The 17714-nt window shown below is 44.2% G+C and overlaps 2 protein-coding genes across 2 annotated transcripts in view; one reads left to right on the top strand and one right to left on the bottom strand.

The window, feature by feature from the left end:
• The window catches only part of LOC139372981 (receptor tyrosine-protein kinase erbB-4-like), a 560371-nt gene that overhangs the window by 412509 nt on the left and 130148 nt on the right, over positions 1-17714 (top strand). The gene's annotated exons all lie outside the window — the stretch shown is intronic.
• LOC139372976 (acyl-CoA dehydrogenase long chain) lies at positions 6141-12659 on the bottom strand. Its single transcript, XM_071112883.1, has 11 exons — positions 12472-12659; positions 11579-11755; positions 11146-11283; positions 9643-9807; positions 9279-9345; positions 8954-9118; positions 8418-8519; positions 8059-8172; positions 7620-7747; positions 7258-7344; positions 6141-7161 (listed from the first exon to the last, which is right to left on the bottom strand). The coding sequence occupies exons 1-11, from the start codon at positions 12555-12557 to the stop codon at positions 7068-7070; spliced, it is 1323 nt and encodes a 440-aa protein (XP_070968984.1). The 5' UTR covers positions 12558-12659; the 3' UTR covers positions 6141-7067.

Genomic DNA, 17714 nt, shown 5'->3' on the forward strand with positions numbered 1-17714 from the left:
TGGTAATGGGTAATTTGACATTGGTAACAGGTAATATGACATTGGTAACAGGTAATATGACATTGGTAACAGGTAATATGACATTGGTAATGGGTAATATGACATTGGTAACAGGTAATATGTCATTGGTAATGGGTAATATGACATTGGTAATGGGTAATATGACATTGGTAACATGTAATATGACATTGGTAATGGGTAATATGACATTGGTAACATGTATTATGACATTGGTAACAGGTAATATGACATTGGTAATGGGTAATATGACATTGGTAATGTTTAACATGACATTGGTAACATGGAATATGACATTGGTAACAGGTAATATGACATTAATAACAGGTAATATGACATTGATAACAGGTAATATGACATTGATAACAGGTAATATGACATTGGTAACAGGTAATATGACATTGGTAACATGTAATATGACATTGGTAATGGGTAATATATGTATTGTGTATAGATGTTGAGTGTGTAATTTACAGTAGTGTGTAATTTACAGTTGATTGTGTAAATTACAGGTGATTGTGTAATTTACATTTGAGTGTGTACTTTACAGTTGATTGTGTAATTTACAGTTGATTGTGTAATTGACCGTCTTTATTTCAGTAAGTGCTCTACTCAGTGTGTCTAAGACTATGTTCCTCAAGTTTATCCTATTCTATCCTATCATAAAGAGCATTCTGCATGTCGATAGATTTGAAGGGTGTTGACATGGTTCGAAGTGCCCTAAATGGGAGTGTGTCACCTAGTGTGTGTTCTAGTGGGTGTCCTAGTGTATGTCCTAGTGTGTTCTAGTGTGTGTCCTAGTGTGTTCTAGTGTGTGTCCTAGTGTGTGTTCTAGTGGGTGTCCTAGTGTGTGTCCTAGTGTGTGTCCTAGTGTGTGTTCTAGTGTGTGTTCTAGTGTGTGTCCTCTGTGATATGGGAAGGGGACAGCTCTGTGATGCACTGTGACGTGGGCTGTCAGGAGTGATTGGGCAGAGTGGCTTCTAGGGAGGGGAGAGTCTTGGTCACTCACAGCCAGGGTCTTAGCCCTGACTCTGTCTGTGGTCTAACTGGCTTCCTATTCCCTATACCCCTCAAACTCAACTCTGGACCTCCAAGGCAGTCCCACTGTGTTTTTTCATTGTTCCCCTCTAATCAGAGACTGATTAAGACCTGGGACACTAAGTGGATGCAGTAAATGATCAGGTAGAACAGAAAACCAGCAGGCTCTGGACCTCGTAGGGTAAGAGTTGAATACCCCTGTGCTATACAGTGCACTACTTTTGACCAGGGCCTATAGGGCCCCAGTAGCGCACTATGAAGAGATCAGAACTATGCTGCCATTTGGGCTGCAGCGTCTGGGTCTGTCTTGCCTGCTGCACAGTTAGTTAGAGCTGAGCTTCAGAGAGGCTACAGGCAGGGGAGACGATAGTGCTGGCTGATATGAGACAAGAGTTCACAAGTTCATATCATACACTCAATAATGCACTGACAGATCAATGTGAGGGCTATTATAGGTCAAAACTCAAGATGAAACAGTCCCCATTTCAACACGTGTCCTTATTTGTGTGTGTGTGTGTGTGTGTGTGTGTGTGTGTGTGTGTGTGTGTGTGTGTGTGTGTGTGTGTGTGTGTGTGTGTGTGTGTGTGTGTGTGTGTGTGTGTGTGTGTGTGTGTGTGTGTGTGTGTGTGTGTGTGTGTGTGTGTGTCCGTCCTAGCTGGAGGTCAGTAGACCGGCTGCTCTGTTAGACGTGTGAGAATTAGCTTAGGCTCCACAGACAGCTCAGACACCCTGAGACTTAATCACACATTAAACCACCCCACAGCCACCTCTCATTAGACGCCTGTAGAGAGGCCATGTTCACACACATACACACGCATACATGACTGCACAGTGTCTTACTAGAGGTCATCACAGTTAGAGAAGTCCATTGATGATAGACTCAACAGTGTAATGTGGCTAAAGTATCTCCCTCTGTCAGTGTACAGTAGGTCTGGTTGGAGTTGGCCAACAACCCTGCCTGCATGTGGGCTCTCTCTCATCAAACACACCTGATACCTCTCACTCAAAAGCCACCAATAGAGATAGAGGGAGAGCGAGAGAGAGAGGCAGAAGGAGAGAGAGAGGCAGAAAGAGAGAGTCTGCAGAGAACTAGTTTCCCCTGCACTTTGGCACTGCAAGCCACTATTCCCAATCTGCATGACAAAAGCTAAACGCACATTAGCGTCAAGTCTGTTTGCAAACTCCTACAGTACAAATAGACCTATGAATGGTTTTTCAATCCAAACAAAACTTCTACCCTGTAAAATGAAGTCTCCTGAGTCAAGTGTGCATGTTTGACATAACCAGAGCTGATGTGTGTATCCATTTCCCACGTGGCACTCGAGACAGACTCAGTTTCCCAGGCTTGCAACAGCAAAGTGTGGAGAAGATTGAAACTGAACCGCCATTGAGGCTCCTCAGGGCTCAGTCAGAGTACCGCTCAAGGTTGTGATTAAGGTCATTTCAATTACCGTTCCTGTGATTACAGTTACCCCAATTTAGGCTGATAGAATAATGTCCATACAGGAGAGATGGGGGAACTGGATACACACGCCCAGTGTGTACTCCCTAATGTACTTTGTCAAACCCCATTTGGCTTGGACTGAGCACCCGCTAATCTCTAGATTGAAGACATTGAGGAGGAGTGTTACTAGCGTAGGGGGTCAATGGTAGCCTGGTTAACAGACTGAAGGCTAGTTTAACCAGGCTAGGTCCAAGCTATTTCTGGGTCTTCCAACCCAAAACATATTGTGTATTACTGATCAATGTTTATTTTCTGATTCATCCCCCCTTTGTTTCATCATCTATACTGTACTGTAACATCTACAGTATTCACACAGTAACATTCACAGCCTTTTCATGTCATTTGGTTGCCATAACACATCCATGTTTTCCAGAGGTATTGACCAGTAGGCAGGCCTCTACCGTATGTGTAACATAGTATCACACTATACAATACAGAATGTTTTATGTGGACATTAAATCCCCACAGACCCTATATTATACACAGGAGTATTCTCACATCCAGACATGGGAACTCAAACGTCCCTGTACTCCATCATGCTGTAAAGACCAGGCGTTCAGATCAGAGAACGCATAGCAGCACTATAGCACTTCAATCAGACTCCAGTCAGGCCAGAGTAATGGAAACAGAGTCCGAATGAGGTCAGTATCTACTGTAAAGTGTCATGACATCAAACTGAGGTATAGAGGTTTTCATCTATTAGCTGTACTGGCCTGTTACAGGGGGATTCACAAAGAGCACAGAATCACAGTGTAATAATGTGGAATGGGCTCAATAGTGGAAATATAATTATGTCCAATGCTGCTATTTGATTCACATAACATTATATGAACTAAGGGCTCTAGGCACTGCCCAGTATTTAGAGGGAAAATATGCGTGCTTTTTAATAAATACATTTTGAATATGTCCTGTAAACTAGCTATACTGTATGTTGTAGATTTCCTTATTACATCAATACTCTGAGAAGACTAGCTGCTGTCTAGTGTTGGCACCTGGCAATGCCAAAGTATTTGTCTGGGTGGGCTTTTTCAGAAGCTCTTAGATCTGAGAGTTTTTTCAAATGCTTGATATTGTCTATTGCTGTGAAACGTCATAATTAAAAAATGACCCCGCCTCTTTCATTGTTAACAATTGCAATGCATATCGACGTGGTTTGTGGGGCATTGGTTTCCACTGCAGTGCTGAATGGTGTAAATAGGACGACACTGCAGGTCTCCTGTATCTAACGGTGTGGCTCCAAGACTCCATTCAAATCAGATCTAGAACACTGCTCCTGCCTATACGTCATGAAGAGTGAATAAACAATAAACAACGAATAACAAAGATATCACCAATAGGCCTATGTTGCCATACAAAACCGTAGGCCTAGTTCAAATCTGGGATTAGGCAGAGAGTAGGCTATAGCAGGCTGGTGCGGTTACTGCAGTTATCCGCCAGAGCAGCCCCCGCACCGTTTCAGCACCATGCATGGTGGACCTGAACAATGGGCATAGCCCGCAGCCCCGGAGCGCTCACAAGTTGACCAACAAAAATACTAACGGGCTTTTTATTACGCATTTTTATGAGACAAATAAACACTTAAATGTGTGATGTTTAAAACAAAATTAAGTTAAACGAGATGGTAGCAAAAAAAGCAGACAAATGGACATGCCGACTAAGCCTTTCTCTCCTAAGGGTGAGGCTGATGTGCAAACCTTGTTCCTTCTCAAAGGTAAAATACAGTAGTATTCTTACCAAGTTAACAAACAAGCTTCTCATTTTTAACTAGGCTAAAGCACAAACAATTTAACACATGCCTTTCCTAAATGCGCAACAACTCGGATTAGAAGCCACATTCAGTGATTCCGAGAACATCAAACTTTTTAAAATCTAAACTAAATCAAGTGTGTTGAAAGTGCAATTAATTTAAATGTAATTAAAACATAATTAATCATGCTTTGCCTTTAAATTGAATAAATTCAATATCGTATTTTCCTTACCTGTTCGTGGCAAATGAACCGTATAAATAAATCCCTTGCGCACTGTGCCTTGAGCCCTAGTGACAATGCAAAGAGATGTCGGTCTCTCTGACCCCTCCCACCGTGTTCAAATGCCGTAATTACATCAGTAGTGGCGCATTCATTTGTATGCAACCAACGGTTGCATGTTCTCGCTCCCACACACGCACGCATGCGCACCAACGCACACACACACAGACACAGGTGGGGATCTACATATAAGAGGATGGATGGGCTTCTGTGAGTAGCTGCATTGCATTGCTCTGCTTACAGGGAGGGGTGCGGCACTGGTTGAGGAGTGAGTGAGAGAGATGTGGAGGGCAGAGAGGAGATGGGGGTGGGGAGGAGAGAGGATATCGGGAGAAAGAGCGAGGGAAAGAGAGGAACTGGATTTATCAAGGAAGCATCTGCTCCCGTCTTCCCCCATGGGATCCCAGCCACACCATGTCTGGTGCCCGTGCCAAAACGGGCACTGTAGGATTTTGGGGAATGTGGGGGTTGGAGCAGATTGACTCTCCCTCTCCTTAAACAGAAAACATGTGTACCCATGCCAGCTGGCCACAGGCATATTCCCTGACAGCAGCATACTGGCACAACTGAAACACCAGCTTTATCATGTAAAAACAACACAAGACATCCAACTCAACCTAAATCAAGCTATATACGTTAGGTGCGCATCCCAAATGAAAGGGCTCTGGTCAAAAGTAGTGCACTACATATAGAGAATAGGGTGCAAATTGGGATGCTTACCCAGTACATGTATGGGTTTCAGTTTGGAACTGGGTCAATGGGAGCCAGAAACGACACCTGCCTTTGTGTTGAGCCAAAGCAGTTTGCAACTCAAGTGTTCAGAGGCAGCTGGATTTAATACTACACCTGGGTAAATAGGTTTAGCCAAGCACAACCGTTGTAGATTTCAGATAGAAATACATGATGTAGAACAGAGTGATATGTAGAATAAGGAAGCTCTTCAGCTCTATTCATTACATTTCTCAACATTTGACTACTGAATGTGGCCCCTGCCCAATGGTGTTTCATGAATGTGGATTTATCTTTTGTTCTACATCCTAACACAGCACATGGGACAAGAGCTTTTAATAGATGTGCCCACAGCACTCCACTAAACTTTAATACTGAAGGAAACAGGATGATTATCAAAACCATACAGATAGGAATTGATAAAAAAATGAAAGGAATGGAATCAAAGCTAATGAAAATACTCCTAGTAGACAGACACATCACTATTGAGATGGAATAAAACCCAGGTTTAATTGGTTCACAAGACTTACTGCCATCTTGTGGTTAAAATAATACATAGCAGGAGATAGCATTGTGCAGAAGACTTAACCTTAGTAGTTGAGGCTGCCGTTCTCGTCCTCCTGAGCTGTCACCAGGGCATCAATCTCAGGCTCACACATCTTCTCATGTACAACAGACACACACCCAAAAACCGGGCTTATAATGCATTAGGACCGTATCATGATGCATTATTCCTGTATGCCTTCGTCCACTGCAATAGAACACCCCACATCTTCATGAAACTGACAGAACACAATAGATACAAATTAAAAATGTCAGAGGGATCACCAAAATTGTATAACTTTAATAAACAAGCAATATTATTACATTACAAAATGTCAAAAAAGGTGGCGTTTAAAATGTTCAACAACACTGCAGTGTTCTAATTCCCAGCTTGTTGAGGTGTTAAGTCAGCCCCCCGCACCTCTCTGATTCAGAGGGGTTAAATGCAGAAGACACATTTCAGTTGAATGCATTCAGTTGTACAACTGACTAGGTCTCCCCCTTCCCCCTTTAATGCTCACCATTAATAGTTATCAGGAGAAGAATACAAGGGCACTTCCGGTTTGGAGCTAGGAACAAATGATGGATAAAATACTGTTCATTCAAACTAAAACATTCTAACGTACAGGACTATACCATTTAGTTTTCCACCCCCATAAACACAGCAGGACAGACAGTCGGACACAAACACACAGGTGGTATTACAAAAATATACAACTTAACTCTGTGCATTTATTTGATCATGGTTTCAAACCTTTTTAGATTTCAAGTGTGAAAGGATGGACGGATTTAATAACATATTGTTGACTTTGTAGAAGCCAAGAGGAAAGGGATAAACAACCCTACATCTAGATTGTTAAAAACACATTCCCAGCAATATTAGAAAATAAATTACAAAACCTGAATATCTATTATTTCACTCCATGCTTATTCAAAGAGGAGTGAATCCTAAGTTCCACTTAAGTAAAATGTTTCTCTCAGTCATGCATTGATCTCTATGGGAGAATAAGTGAAAATTTGACTTAAGTGGAAGTTCAGATTTGTCCCAGAAATACCACTAGCCTACCTTCAGTGATCATGACAATCACTTAAAAAGGCACGGACAACCAGCTCAGTAGCTAACCCAGTCAAAACGCTGTTGGTGTTAAGAGACTTATGTTAACCACTTCCCAGCTCTCCTCCATGATGATGTCCCTGGGACGTCTCCCTCACTTCTGGCTGACGATACTGCGGGCGATCAGCTCCTTCATGATCTCATTGGTTCCTCCATAGATGGGCTGGACACGGGAATCCACAAACGCCCTGATGGGGAGAGAGAGGGTTTTCATGTGCACTGACAGCATAGAACTAAAGAGAATAACATGTTATATTTCCATGAGACACATCACCGTCACTCACTTGGCGATGGGGTAGTCCCACATGTAGCCCCAGCCTCCGTGGAGCTGCAGACACCGGGTGGCCACAGAGTTCTGGAGGTCAGACGCCCTGATAAACAACAAAAAGTCAAGTCAGACCATATAGGGGGTGTCCCAATTCTCTACCCTTCTCCCTGAAGTGTGCACTTCAACACTTCATCATGGGTTTAAAAGCATTGTCTGGAAAGACATCACCAGCATTACTCTTATACCAATCCACTCCCTTTAAATCCAATCCATGGGTGGATGTGCAAGTGCACTTTACAGATAAAACATCCTGACAGTTCTGGACTGGAGTAGCAGACATCTGGTGAAGGAAGGTTTAGTATTTGGTTGTGTTCTCACCAGTACTTGGCCATAGAGGCTGTTTGAGAGTCCAGGCGTTTCTCTGTGTGAAGCTGGAGACAGGTGTCTAAAAAGGAGCGGCCCACACAGATCTCAGTCTTCAGCTCTGCCAGCTTGTGCTGCACAGTCTGCACCATGAGACAGGGGGATGGAGTTAGTGGATCACTTCAATATACTACAATACAACTATTCATCCATCTGATCAAACAGAAATGTGTTCTATGGAGATAGTTTGAAGTTAAGTGCCTCGCTCAAGGGCAAAACAGTAGGAGAGACGGGGTCTGACACCAACAGCCCTCTAGTTGCTAGTTCAGTCCCCACTTTGACTCAGCTTCTCTAACATAGGTTACCTACCACCCCAATAGCACTAGTGTTCACTACACCGAAAACATACCTGTTACTACAGCAGAAATACGAGTCAAAGATAATGCTATCCAACCTGAAGGTGAGCGATGGTCTTGCCGAATGCCTTCCTCTGAGTCACATAGTTCCTGGTCTCCTCAAACATGAACTCACTGCTGGCGATGGCCATGTCTGCAATCAGCAGGCGTTCCTGGAAGAACAAGAGGTGAAGAGCATTAATAATGACGTGGTCTGTAGCTACTAGATATAGTCATACCTTTGTGACAATCGAGTACATAGGAATAGGTTAGGGGCCAATTCCCTTCAACTCAGTCATTGCTCTTTAAATAAATACTATCGGTATTGCAATTTCAGTTTACTTCCTGAATTGAAATGTACCTGACCCCAACCCTGGTATATCATCATGCAAGTGTAATTCCTCTCTGAAAGGTGTACCTGTGGCAGCTCGTTCATCAGGTAGTAGAAGCCCTTGTTGGCCTGTCCCAGCAGGGCAGAAGCAGGGAGTCGCACGTCCTCAAAGAACAGCTCAGCCGTGTCCTGGGGACAGAGAGACAACGGTTAATATATATATATCGAAGGTAATGGCTGTTCTATAAAATGGGCTGACATGACAGTTGACTAGTTCTGGTCATCTGAACCCACTTCTCAAGGGACGTCAATATCAAACCGACTGACTGTTTGAAGCGATTAGTTTTTTTTTCATTTGACCAGACCTGGATTCAATAGTGTTTGTTTTCTTTCAAATACTTTAGCTGCCTTCGACTGAGCTTTAACTACACAATGAAACCAAAGGAATAGTCAAAAACAAAAGCAACCCATCTCTCTGGTTCTACATACAGGCTCAATCAAACTGAAAGGATGTGAAAAGGAAATCAAAAGTATTTGAACCCAGCCAGGTGGTCAAAATGGCCCCTTAACGAGAGGGGGTTAAAACTTGAGATTTCTGAGATTTCTGAGATTTCTGACTGTACCTGTGCCATCAGGCCAATCTTCTCCAGCTTCTTGCCCGCCTGGAAGCCCGGCATTCCTTTCTCCACCAGGAAGAGGCTGATCCCATGGGCCGCTGTTTTCGCCTCGCGGTTCGTTACGGTCACCACGATCACCATGTCGGCCATACAGCCGTTGGTGATGAACACCTGTGGGTGAAGGGACAACGGTCAATGACATGGGTCATGTTCAGTTGGGAGAAAACATTTTGAAACGGAGGTACTACCCAAATTTGTCAAACATTTTGCTACGGTGTGCCCTACTGAACACAACCCTAGTCTGGTTAAACCACATCCACCCTGAACGCACCTTGTTGCCGTTGAGGATCCAGTCATCGCCGTCCTTCTTAGCGTACGTCCTGACACCTTGGAGGTCACTGGGTTGAACGGAGAGAAGAGAGGGTCTTTAGGATGAACTGCTATTGGCTAGACAGAGGTAGAAGTTAGAGAACACGTAATGAAAACAAGCAGAATGACCCCAAATTGACCTCACCATCGTCAAATTCTCATGCTGAAAGTATAGCCTATTAAACTAACAAATTTCACACCATCGTGCTGACCCAAACCGTACTGTGCCTGCTTGGATATCTTCTTTTCACATCATCCTTTCCAGTAGGGTAACCAGACCAGAGCAGTACAGCTCAGCTTGGCCCAGTAGTGTTAAAAGTCCTCACCTGCCAGCTCCCGGCTCCGTCATGGCGATAGCCCCGATGCAGGTACCAGCAGCCATCTGGGGTATGAAGCGATCAATCTGTTCCTTGGAGCCATAGTTACTGATGTAGGGCATGCAGATCTCAGAGTGGAGGGCAAAGCCTGGGCCAGAGCAGTTAGAGTACATCCTAGAGGACAAAGAGAGACAGGGTGAGGAGAGGGGTGTAACGTCCTGATATCCCCTTCTGATGTAGGGCATGCAGATCTCAGAGTGGAGGGCAAAGCCTGGGCCAGAGCAGTTAGAGTACATCCTAGAGGACAAAGAGAGACAGGGTGAGGAGAGGGGTGTAACGTCCTGATATCCCCTTCTGATGTAGGGCATGCAGATCTCAGAGTGGAGGGCAAAGCCTGGGCCAGAGCAGTTAGAGTACATCCTAGAGGACAAAGAGAGACAGGGTGAGGAGAGGGGTGTAACGTCCTGATATCCCCTTCTGATGTAGGGCATGCAGATCTCAGAGTGGAGGGCAAAGCCTGGGCCAGAGCAGTTAGAGTACATCCTAGAGGACAAAGAGAGACAGGGTGAGGAGAGGGGTGTAACGTCCTGATATCCCCTTCTGATGTAGGGCATGCAGATCTCAGAGTGGAGGGCAAAGCCTGGGCCAGAGCAGTTAGAGTACATCCTAGAGGACAAAGAGAGACAGGGTGAGGAGAGGGGTGTAACGTCCTGATATCCCCTTCTGATGTAGGGCATGCAGATCTCAGAGTGGAGGGCAAAGCCTGGGCCAGAGCAGTTAGAGTACATCCTAGAGGACAAAGAGAGACAGGGTGAGGAGAGGGGTGTAACGTCCTGATATCCCCTTCTGATGTAGGGCATGCAGATCTCAGAGTGGAGGGCAAAGCCTGGGCCAGAGCAGTTAGAGTACATCCTAGAGGACAAAGAGAGACAGGGTGAGGAGAGGGGTGTAACGTCCTGATATCCCCTTCTGATGTAGGGCATGCAGATCTCAGAGTGGAGGGCAAAGCCTGGGCCAGAGCAGTTAGAGTACATCCTAGAGGACAAAGAGAGACAGGGTGAGGAGAGGGGTGTAACGTCCTGATATCCCCTTCTGATGTAGGGCATGCAGATCTCAGAGTGGAGGGCAAAGCCTGGGCCAGAGCAGTTAGAGTACATCCTAGAGGACAAAGAGAGACAGGGTGAGGAGAGGGGTGTAACGTCCTGATATCCCCTTCTGACGTTCCCTGCAGTACAACACAAAGCCTGTTGACAGAATAGCATTTTGATGTTATCAGTAGGCATCTAATTTAAGTCAGTTGTTTGACATATAATCACAACTGTTACATTCTGCTATATGCCCATGGTCATAGCAATAGGGCTTGGGGAAATACTAGCCAATCAACGCACACCTGGGCCTGTATTCATATAGCGTCTCCGAGTATGAGTGCTGAGCTAGGATCAGTTTAGATCATAATTAATATGATTATATGGACAGTGGGGAGCTGATCCCTGGTCAGGACAAGATACTCACTGCTCCTCCCACATCACAGCTGCAGACAGCAGATCACCTCCGATCCCCCCGTGCTCCTCTGGAGTGAGGATGCCCAACAGACCCTGCTCCCCAGCCTTCTGCCACAGCTCCCTGCTCACCATACCTGCCTTCTCCCACCTGGAGGGGGGAGGGAAGACAGAGACCATACCTTAAGTCAGCAGAGTCATCACAACATAATCACATCATGAAAACCATTCAGTTCACTGAAGCAAAAAAAGCTTGATCATCAGCATCCTGTTTATTAGGTCACACAATAGAACAACCATTTCAAAACATTCTGCAATGGAAAACGAGTGTTCAACTGGTTCCTCCCGCTTTCAGTCAGTTTCCTACCGTTTGGTACTTAATGAACAGGACCCTGGTGGGAAACACTAGGCCTCTATAGAGATGGTTACAGACAGTCAATACATACTCCTTGTGGTAGGGCACCACCTCCTCTGTCCAGAAACGTCGGACACTCTCCCTGAACATGTCATGATCCTCGTTGAAGATTCTGCGGGTGCCGATGTCCATCAGAGTCTTGGCGCTGGACGTCTCCGGCCGATTGGATGGGGGAACTTTCCCTTCCTGGGGCTGGCTGTGCTGCATTCTGGGAAATGGAGGCACAGGCACTTATAAATAAACTACATGTTGGTCTAATGGGCATAACAAGGCGGTTGTAAGGCCTAACGTGTCCTACAAAGTCCACCTTTAATCTTTAGGTGTGGTATACTGAACCACTTGTGTGTTTGCTAAGAAAGTTATAAACTGACTTCTGAGATCAGTGTAGTCAGTAGTGGAATTTGACTAGCCCCCCATGGCGGGCTGAGTAACCTATAATGACATTACTAATGCCATTAGGTTAAAGCAACCAAACCAAGGAGCAAACAAAACAACCAGTCAATCAATCAGGACTCAGGTTCATGAATAGGAAGTATGCAGTGATGTATCTTCAGATTAAAAACCACATTATCTGGTGTTAAAACCTGTAGCTAGCAGTGTTGGATAGCTGAGTTACAAACCCACTAGTTACCTCATATGTGAAGGAACACGTTAGGTAGGCTTTAAAGGCCATTTCTGGGAAAGTGTGCCAAAGGTGACTGTGTCCCAGTTTAGCATTAGCGGGTCAACAGACACTGTTGAACACTATAAGAAGCTATATTTTGTTGCTGACTACATATGAAAAGGCTGTCTTAACTAAAATATGTATGTTTAAAAGAAATAACTTATTTCCTGCTCAATGACAGTAAATTAACGTGAATGATAAGCATATCTACAGACATCGTTTCTCCAGTAAAAATTAGCATGCAAATCTACGACACGCACCTGGCATTTGCAGAAGAAAGTACCTGTCCACCTCGACATACATTTTTCACACCAGAATAACACGCTTTGACAGCTTTTGACAACATTTTCCTCCGTAACGTTACCGCTTTTACGCAACTGACACAATAAAATTGAATGCGTATCTTCTCTAGTATTTCAAGCGTAGGCTACGGTCTCATTTGTTGAAGTTACTGCCATCTACTGGGCGGAGGTAAGGCCTGCTGAATGAACATATTACATCAGATTTGACACATTCCAAACATAATGGATGATATACAGTGCATTCGGAAAGTATTCAGACCCCTTCACGTGTTCCACATTTTGTTACGTTACAGCCTTAATGATGAAATTAGAATTTTCCCTCATCAATCTACACACAATACCCCATAATGACAAAGCTAAAACAGGGTTTTAGAAATGATCATGTATTAAACATTTTAAACGAAATGCCTTATATTTATAAGTATTCAGACACTTTGCTATGAGACTCAACATTGAGCTCAGGTGCATCCTGTTTCCATTGATCATCCTTCAGATGTTTCTACAACTTGATTGGAGTCCATCGGTGGTAAATTCAATTGATTGGACATGTTTTGGAAAGGCACACACCTGTCTATGTAAGATCCCACAGTTGACAGTGCATGTCAGCACAAAAACCAAGCCATGAGGTCAAAGGAATTGTTCGTAGAGCGCTGACACAGGATTGTGTCGAGGCACAGATCTGGGGAAGGGTACCAAAACATTTCTGCAGCATTGACGGTCCTCAAAAACACAGTGGCCTTCGTCATTATTAAATGGAAGACGTTTGGAACCACCAAGACTCTTCCTAGAGCCGGCAGCCCCGCCAAACTGAGAAATCGGGGGAGAAGTGCCTTGGTCAGGGAGGTGACCAAGAACCCAATAGTTACTCTGACAGAGCTCCAGAAATCCTCTGTGGAGATGGGAGAAACTTCCAGAAGAACAACCATCTCTTGGGCATTCCACCAATCAGGCTGTTATGGTAGAGTGGCCAGACGGAAGCCACTCCTCAGTAAAAGGCACATGACAGCCCGCTTGGAGTTTGCCAAAAGGCACCTACGGACTCTCAGACCATGAGAAACAAGATTCTCTGGGCTGATGAAACCAATATTGTACTCTTTGGCCTGAATGACAAGCATCACGTCTGGAGCAAACTTGGCACCATCCCTACAGTGAATTATGGTGGCGGCAGCATCATGCTATGGGGGTTTTTCAGCAGCATGGAGTGGGAGACTAGTCAGGATTGAGGGAAAGATGAACAGAGCAAAGTACAGAGAGATCCTTGATGAAAACCTGCTCCAGAGCGCTAAGGACCTCAGACTGGGGCAAAGGTTCACCTTCCAACTGGACAATGACCCGAAGCACACAGCCAAATCAAAGCAGGAGTGGACAAGTCTCTGAATGCCCATGAGTGGCCCAGCCAGAACCCGGGACTTGAACCCAATCAAACGATTCTGGAGACCTGAAAATATCTGTGCAGCAACGTTCCTCATCCAACCTGACAGCGCTTGAGAGGATCTGCAGAGAAGAATGGGAGAAACTCCTCAAATACAGGTGTGCAAAGCTTGTAGCGTACTACCCAAGAGGACTCGAGGCTGTACACACTGCCTAAGGTGCTTCAACAAAGTACTGAGTAAAGGGTCTGAATACTTATGTACAGTGCCTTGCGAAAGTATTCGGCCCCCTTGAACTTTGCGACCTTTTGCCACATTTCAGGCTTCAAACATAAAGATATAAAACTGTATTTTTTTGTGAAGAATCAACAACAAGTGGGACACAATCATGAAGTGGAACAACATTTATTGGATATTTCAAACTTTTTTAACAAATCAAAAACTGAAAAATTGGGCGTGCAAAATCACATCTGAAAATGTGTCAAACAGTTGATGGAAGAAAAGTTATTTTGTAATGTCTTATTCTGTCTTCCTCTTTGATCCCACTAACTTACTGTTGCAACATGTTACTGTAGAGATTCAGCTGTGTCTTCTTTCAGGTGAGGTGAGTTGTTCACATTACGTAAATATAGATTTTGTGTGTGTGTATATATATATATATATATATATATATATATATATATATATAGTACCAGTCAAAAGTTTGGACACACCTACTCATTCCAGGATTTATCTTTATTTGTACTACTTTCTACATTGTAGAATAATAGTGAAGACATCAAAACTATGAAAAAACACATATGGAATCATGTAGTAACCAAAAAAAGTGTTAAATTAAAATATATTTGAGATTCTTCAAAGTAGCCACCCTTTGCCTTGATGACAGCTTTGCACACTCTTGGCATTCTTTAAACCAGATTTCCCTGGAATACTTTTCCAATAGTCTTGAAGGAGTTCCCACATATGCTGAGCACTTGTTGGCTGCTTTTCCTTCACTCTGTGGTCCAACTCATCCCAAACCATCTCAATTGGGTTGAGGTTGGGTGATTGTGGAGGACAGGTCATCTCATGCAGCACTCCCATCACTCTCCTTGGTAAAATAGCCCTTACACAGCCGGGAGGTGTGTTGGGTCATTGTCCTGTTGAAAAACAAATGATAGTCCCACTAAGTGCAAACCAGATGGGGTGGCGTATTGCTGCAGAATGCTGTGGTAGCCATGCTGGTTAAGTGTGCCTTGAATTCTAAATAAATCACAGACAGTGTCACCAGCAAAGCACCCCCACACAATCACACCACCTCCTCCATGATTAATGGTGGGAACCACACATGCAGAGGTCATCTGTTCATCTACTCTGTGTCTCACAAACACACAGCGGCTAGAACCAACAATCTCAGATTTGGACTCATCAGACCAAAGGACACATTTCCACTGGTCTAATGTCCATTGCCCATGTTTCTTGGCCCAAGAAAGTCTCTTCTTCTTATTGGTGCCCTTTAGTAGTGGTTTCTTTGCAGTAATTCGACCATGAAGGCCTGATTCACAGTCTCTTCTGAACAGTTGATGTTGAGATGTGTCTGTCACTTGAACTCTGTGAAGCATTTATTTGGGCTGAATTTCTGAGGCTGATAACTCTAATGAACTTATCCTCTGCACCAGAGGTAACTCTGGGTCTTCCTTTCCTGTGGCGGTCCTCATGAGAGCCAGTTTCATCATAGCGCTTGATGGTTTTTACCACTGCACTTGAAGAAATTTTCCGTATTGACTGACCTTTATGTCTTAAAGTAATGATGGAGTGTTGTTTAGATTTGCTTATTTGAGCTGTTCTTGCCATAATATGGACTTGGTCTTTTACCAAATAGGGCTATCTTCTGTACACCACCCCTACCTTGTCACAACAACGGATTGGCTCAAACGCGTTTAAAAGGAAAGAAATTCCACAAATGTACTTTTAACAAGGCACACCTGTTAATTTAAATGCATTCCAGGTGACAACCTCATGAAGCTGGTTGAGAGAATGCCAAGAGTGTGCAAAGCTGTCATCAATTCAAAGGGTGGCTACTTTGAAGAATCTCAAATATAAAATATATTTAGATTTGTTTAACACTTTCTTGCTTACTACATGATTCCATGTGTTATTTCATAGTTTTGATGTCTTCACTTTAATTATACAACATAGAAAATAGTAAAAATAAAGAAAATCTTGGAATGACTGATACTGTAAATGTGATGAGTTTTCAGCATATTTCAGAGATAAGATAACCAACATTAGGCTGGGTATCAGTCAAAAAATACCTGATGAGAAGTTATGATATTTGCCCTAGTCTACCATGCAAAGGCACTATGGATGTATTTTCCCTGGTTGACACAGACATGCTCAGGAAAGTTATATCACAACTTAAGCCTTCTACCTACCTTCTCGATCCTATCCCCACCACCTTCTTCAAACAGTTTTTAATTGCGTATCTGACTCCCACTGCAGGCCACTCACCTGTCTCCATCAATGAGAGAAGATTTGAAAAAAGACAAGAAGGTGATGTACATGTTGGATTACAACGTTGATAATTTTTTAGGTAATAAACTGAGCATTTTCTCAATTCCAACTTCCCACCTGCAACTGGTCATGGAAGTGTAGAACAAGGTGGTGGTTTCCAAGTCGGGAATTTTGAAAAGTCCCACAAGTAAAGGAAAAATGCACTCTTTACCATTAACACTAGCTACTGCACGTATCAACGGCTGTCCACCAACTGGAGCAGCTAGTGAAGTCAGGCTAGCCATTGATTTATTAGTTAGGTGAGAGACGCAGCGAGAGAGAGATTCCAAAGTACAAATACACATCCAAAAGCCTGCTGATTTGAATTGCTTATTCAGTGGCCCTCTCCTTCTCCCGGTAGATGTGAGGCTGGTCGAGGCTGAGGTCCTGAGTGTCCCAGTGGAGTAGTGCAGACGGGGAACAGAGCCTAGACACTTACTCATGGACCTGAACACCGGCCTGATAAGGAACACATCAGCGAGATGGACAGGAGAGTTAAGGAGGTAAGGAAGATTAATAGAAACGTTAAGGTCATTTTCCAGACATTTCTAATAAAGTTCTGTCAACTGCTGGAAGTCTCTCTCTCTCTCGCTAGTGTACACTCCTTCTGTGGACTAGTTCAGACAGGGAACCGAGAACTCCCAGAAAACTCTGGTGGACATCGGGAGCAGACGCATCATCAATCTTGTCAGGAGATGGAGAGAACTTGCACTTCAGGGTGAGGAGGTGTGTGTGTACCGATGGAGTCTGCTTGCTGTAAAGCCCTATCTAAACCATTTACAATTGTCTGTTCACACTTTCCAGGCTGCCAGTCACTTCCAGTTATGCGGGCTACGTACAGGCCAGAGTCATGTCCACTATGCCCTGGGGGACATGAAGAATATCCAGAAGTCCTTGCTAATGGTAGACATTAGCAAGGACTGGAGGCAAAGCATCAACATCATTGAATCCTGAAGGACGTACAATAGGCTGGTGGCAGACCCTCCTTTTAATGGTGGAGGAAGCCGAGCTGTTGGAGGGCCACCACAAGCTGATGACCCTGGAGTGTTCATGGAATGACCTCATGTATGAGCAGTACCGCATGGACAGAAAAAACATGCACAACATGAACCTCAAACCGCTTTGGCAAGGTGGAGGGGCCTGTTGGACGACCTGGCCAAGCAGCTGTAGCGCGTCAAGGGCACCTGAGTCGGTGACACGGGAGTCGGTCAAGATGTGGCCGAAGGAATCAAACCTAAAACCTCAGCAGCACGATGACAACAATCAGACATGATGAGCAACACCTGCGTTAAAAGACAG

Source organism: Oncorhynchus clarkii, chromosome 18 (assembly GCF_045791955.1).
Source record: "Oncorhynchus clarkii lewisi isolate Uvic-CL-2024 chromosome 18, UVic_Ocla_1.0, whole genome shotgun sequence".
Taxonomy (NCBI): Eukaryota; Metazoa; Chordata; class Actinopteri; order Salmoniformes; family Salmonidae; genus Oncorhynchus; species Oncorhynchus clarkii.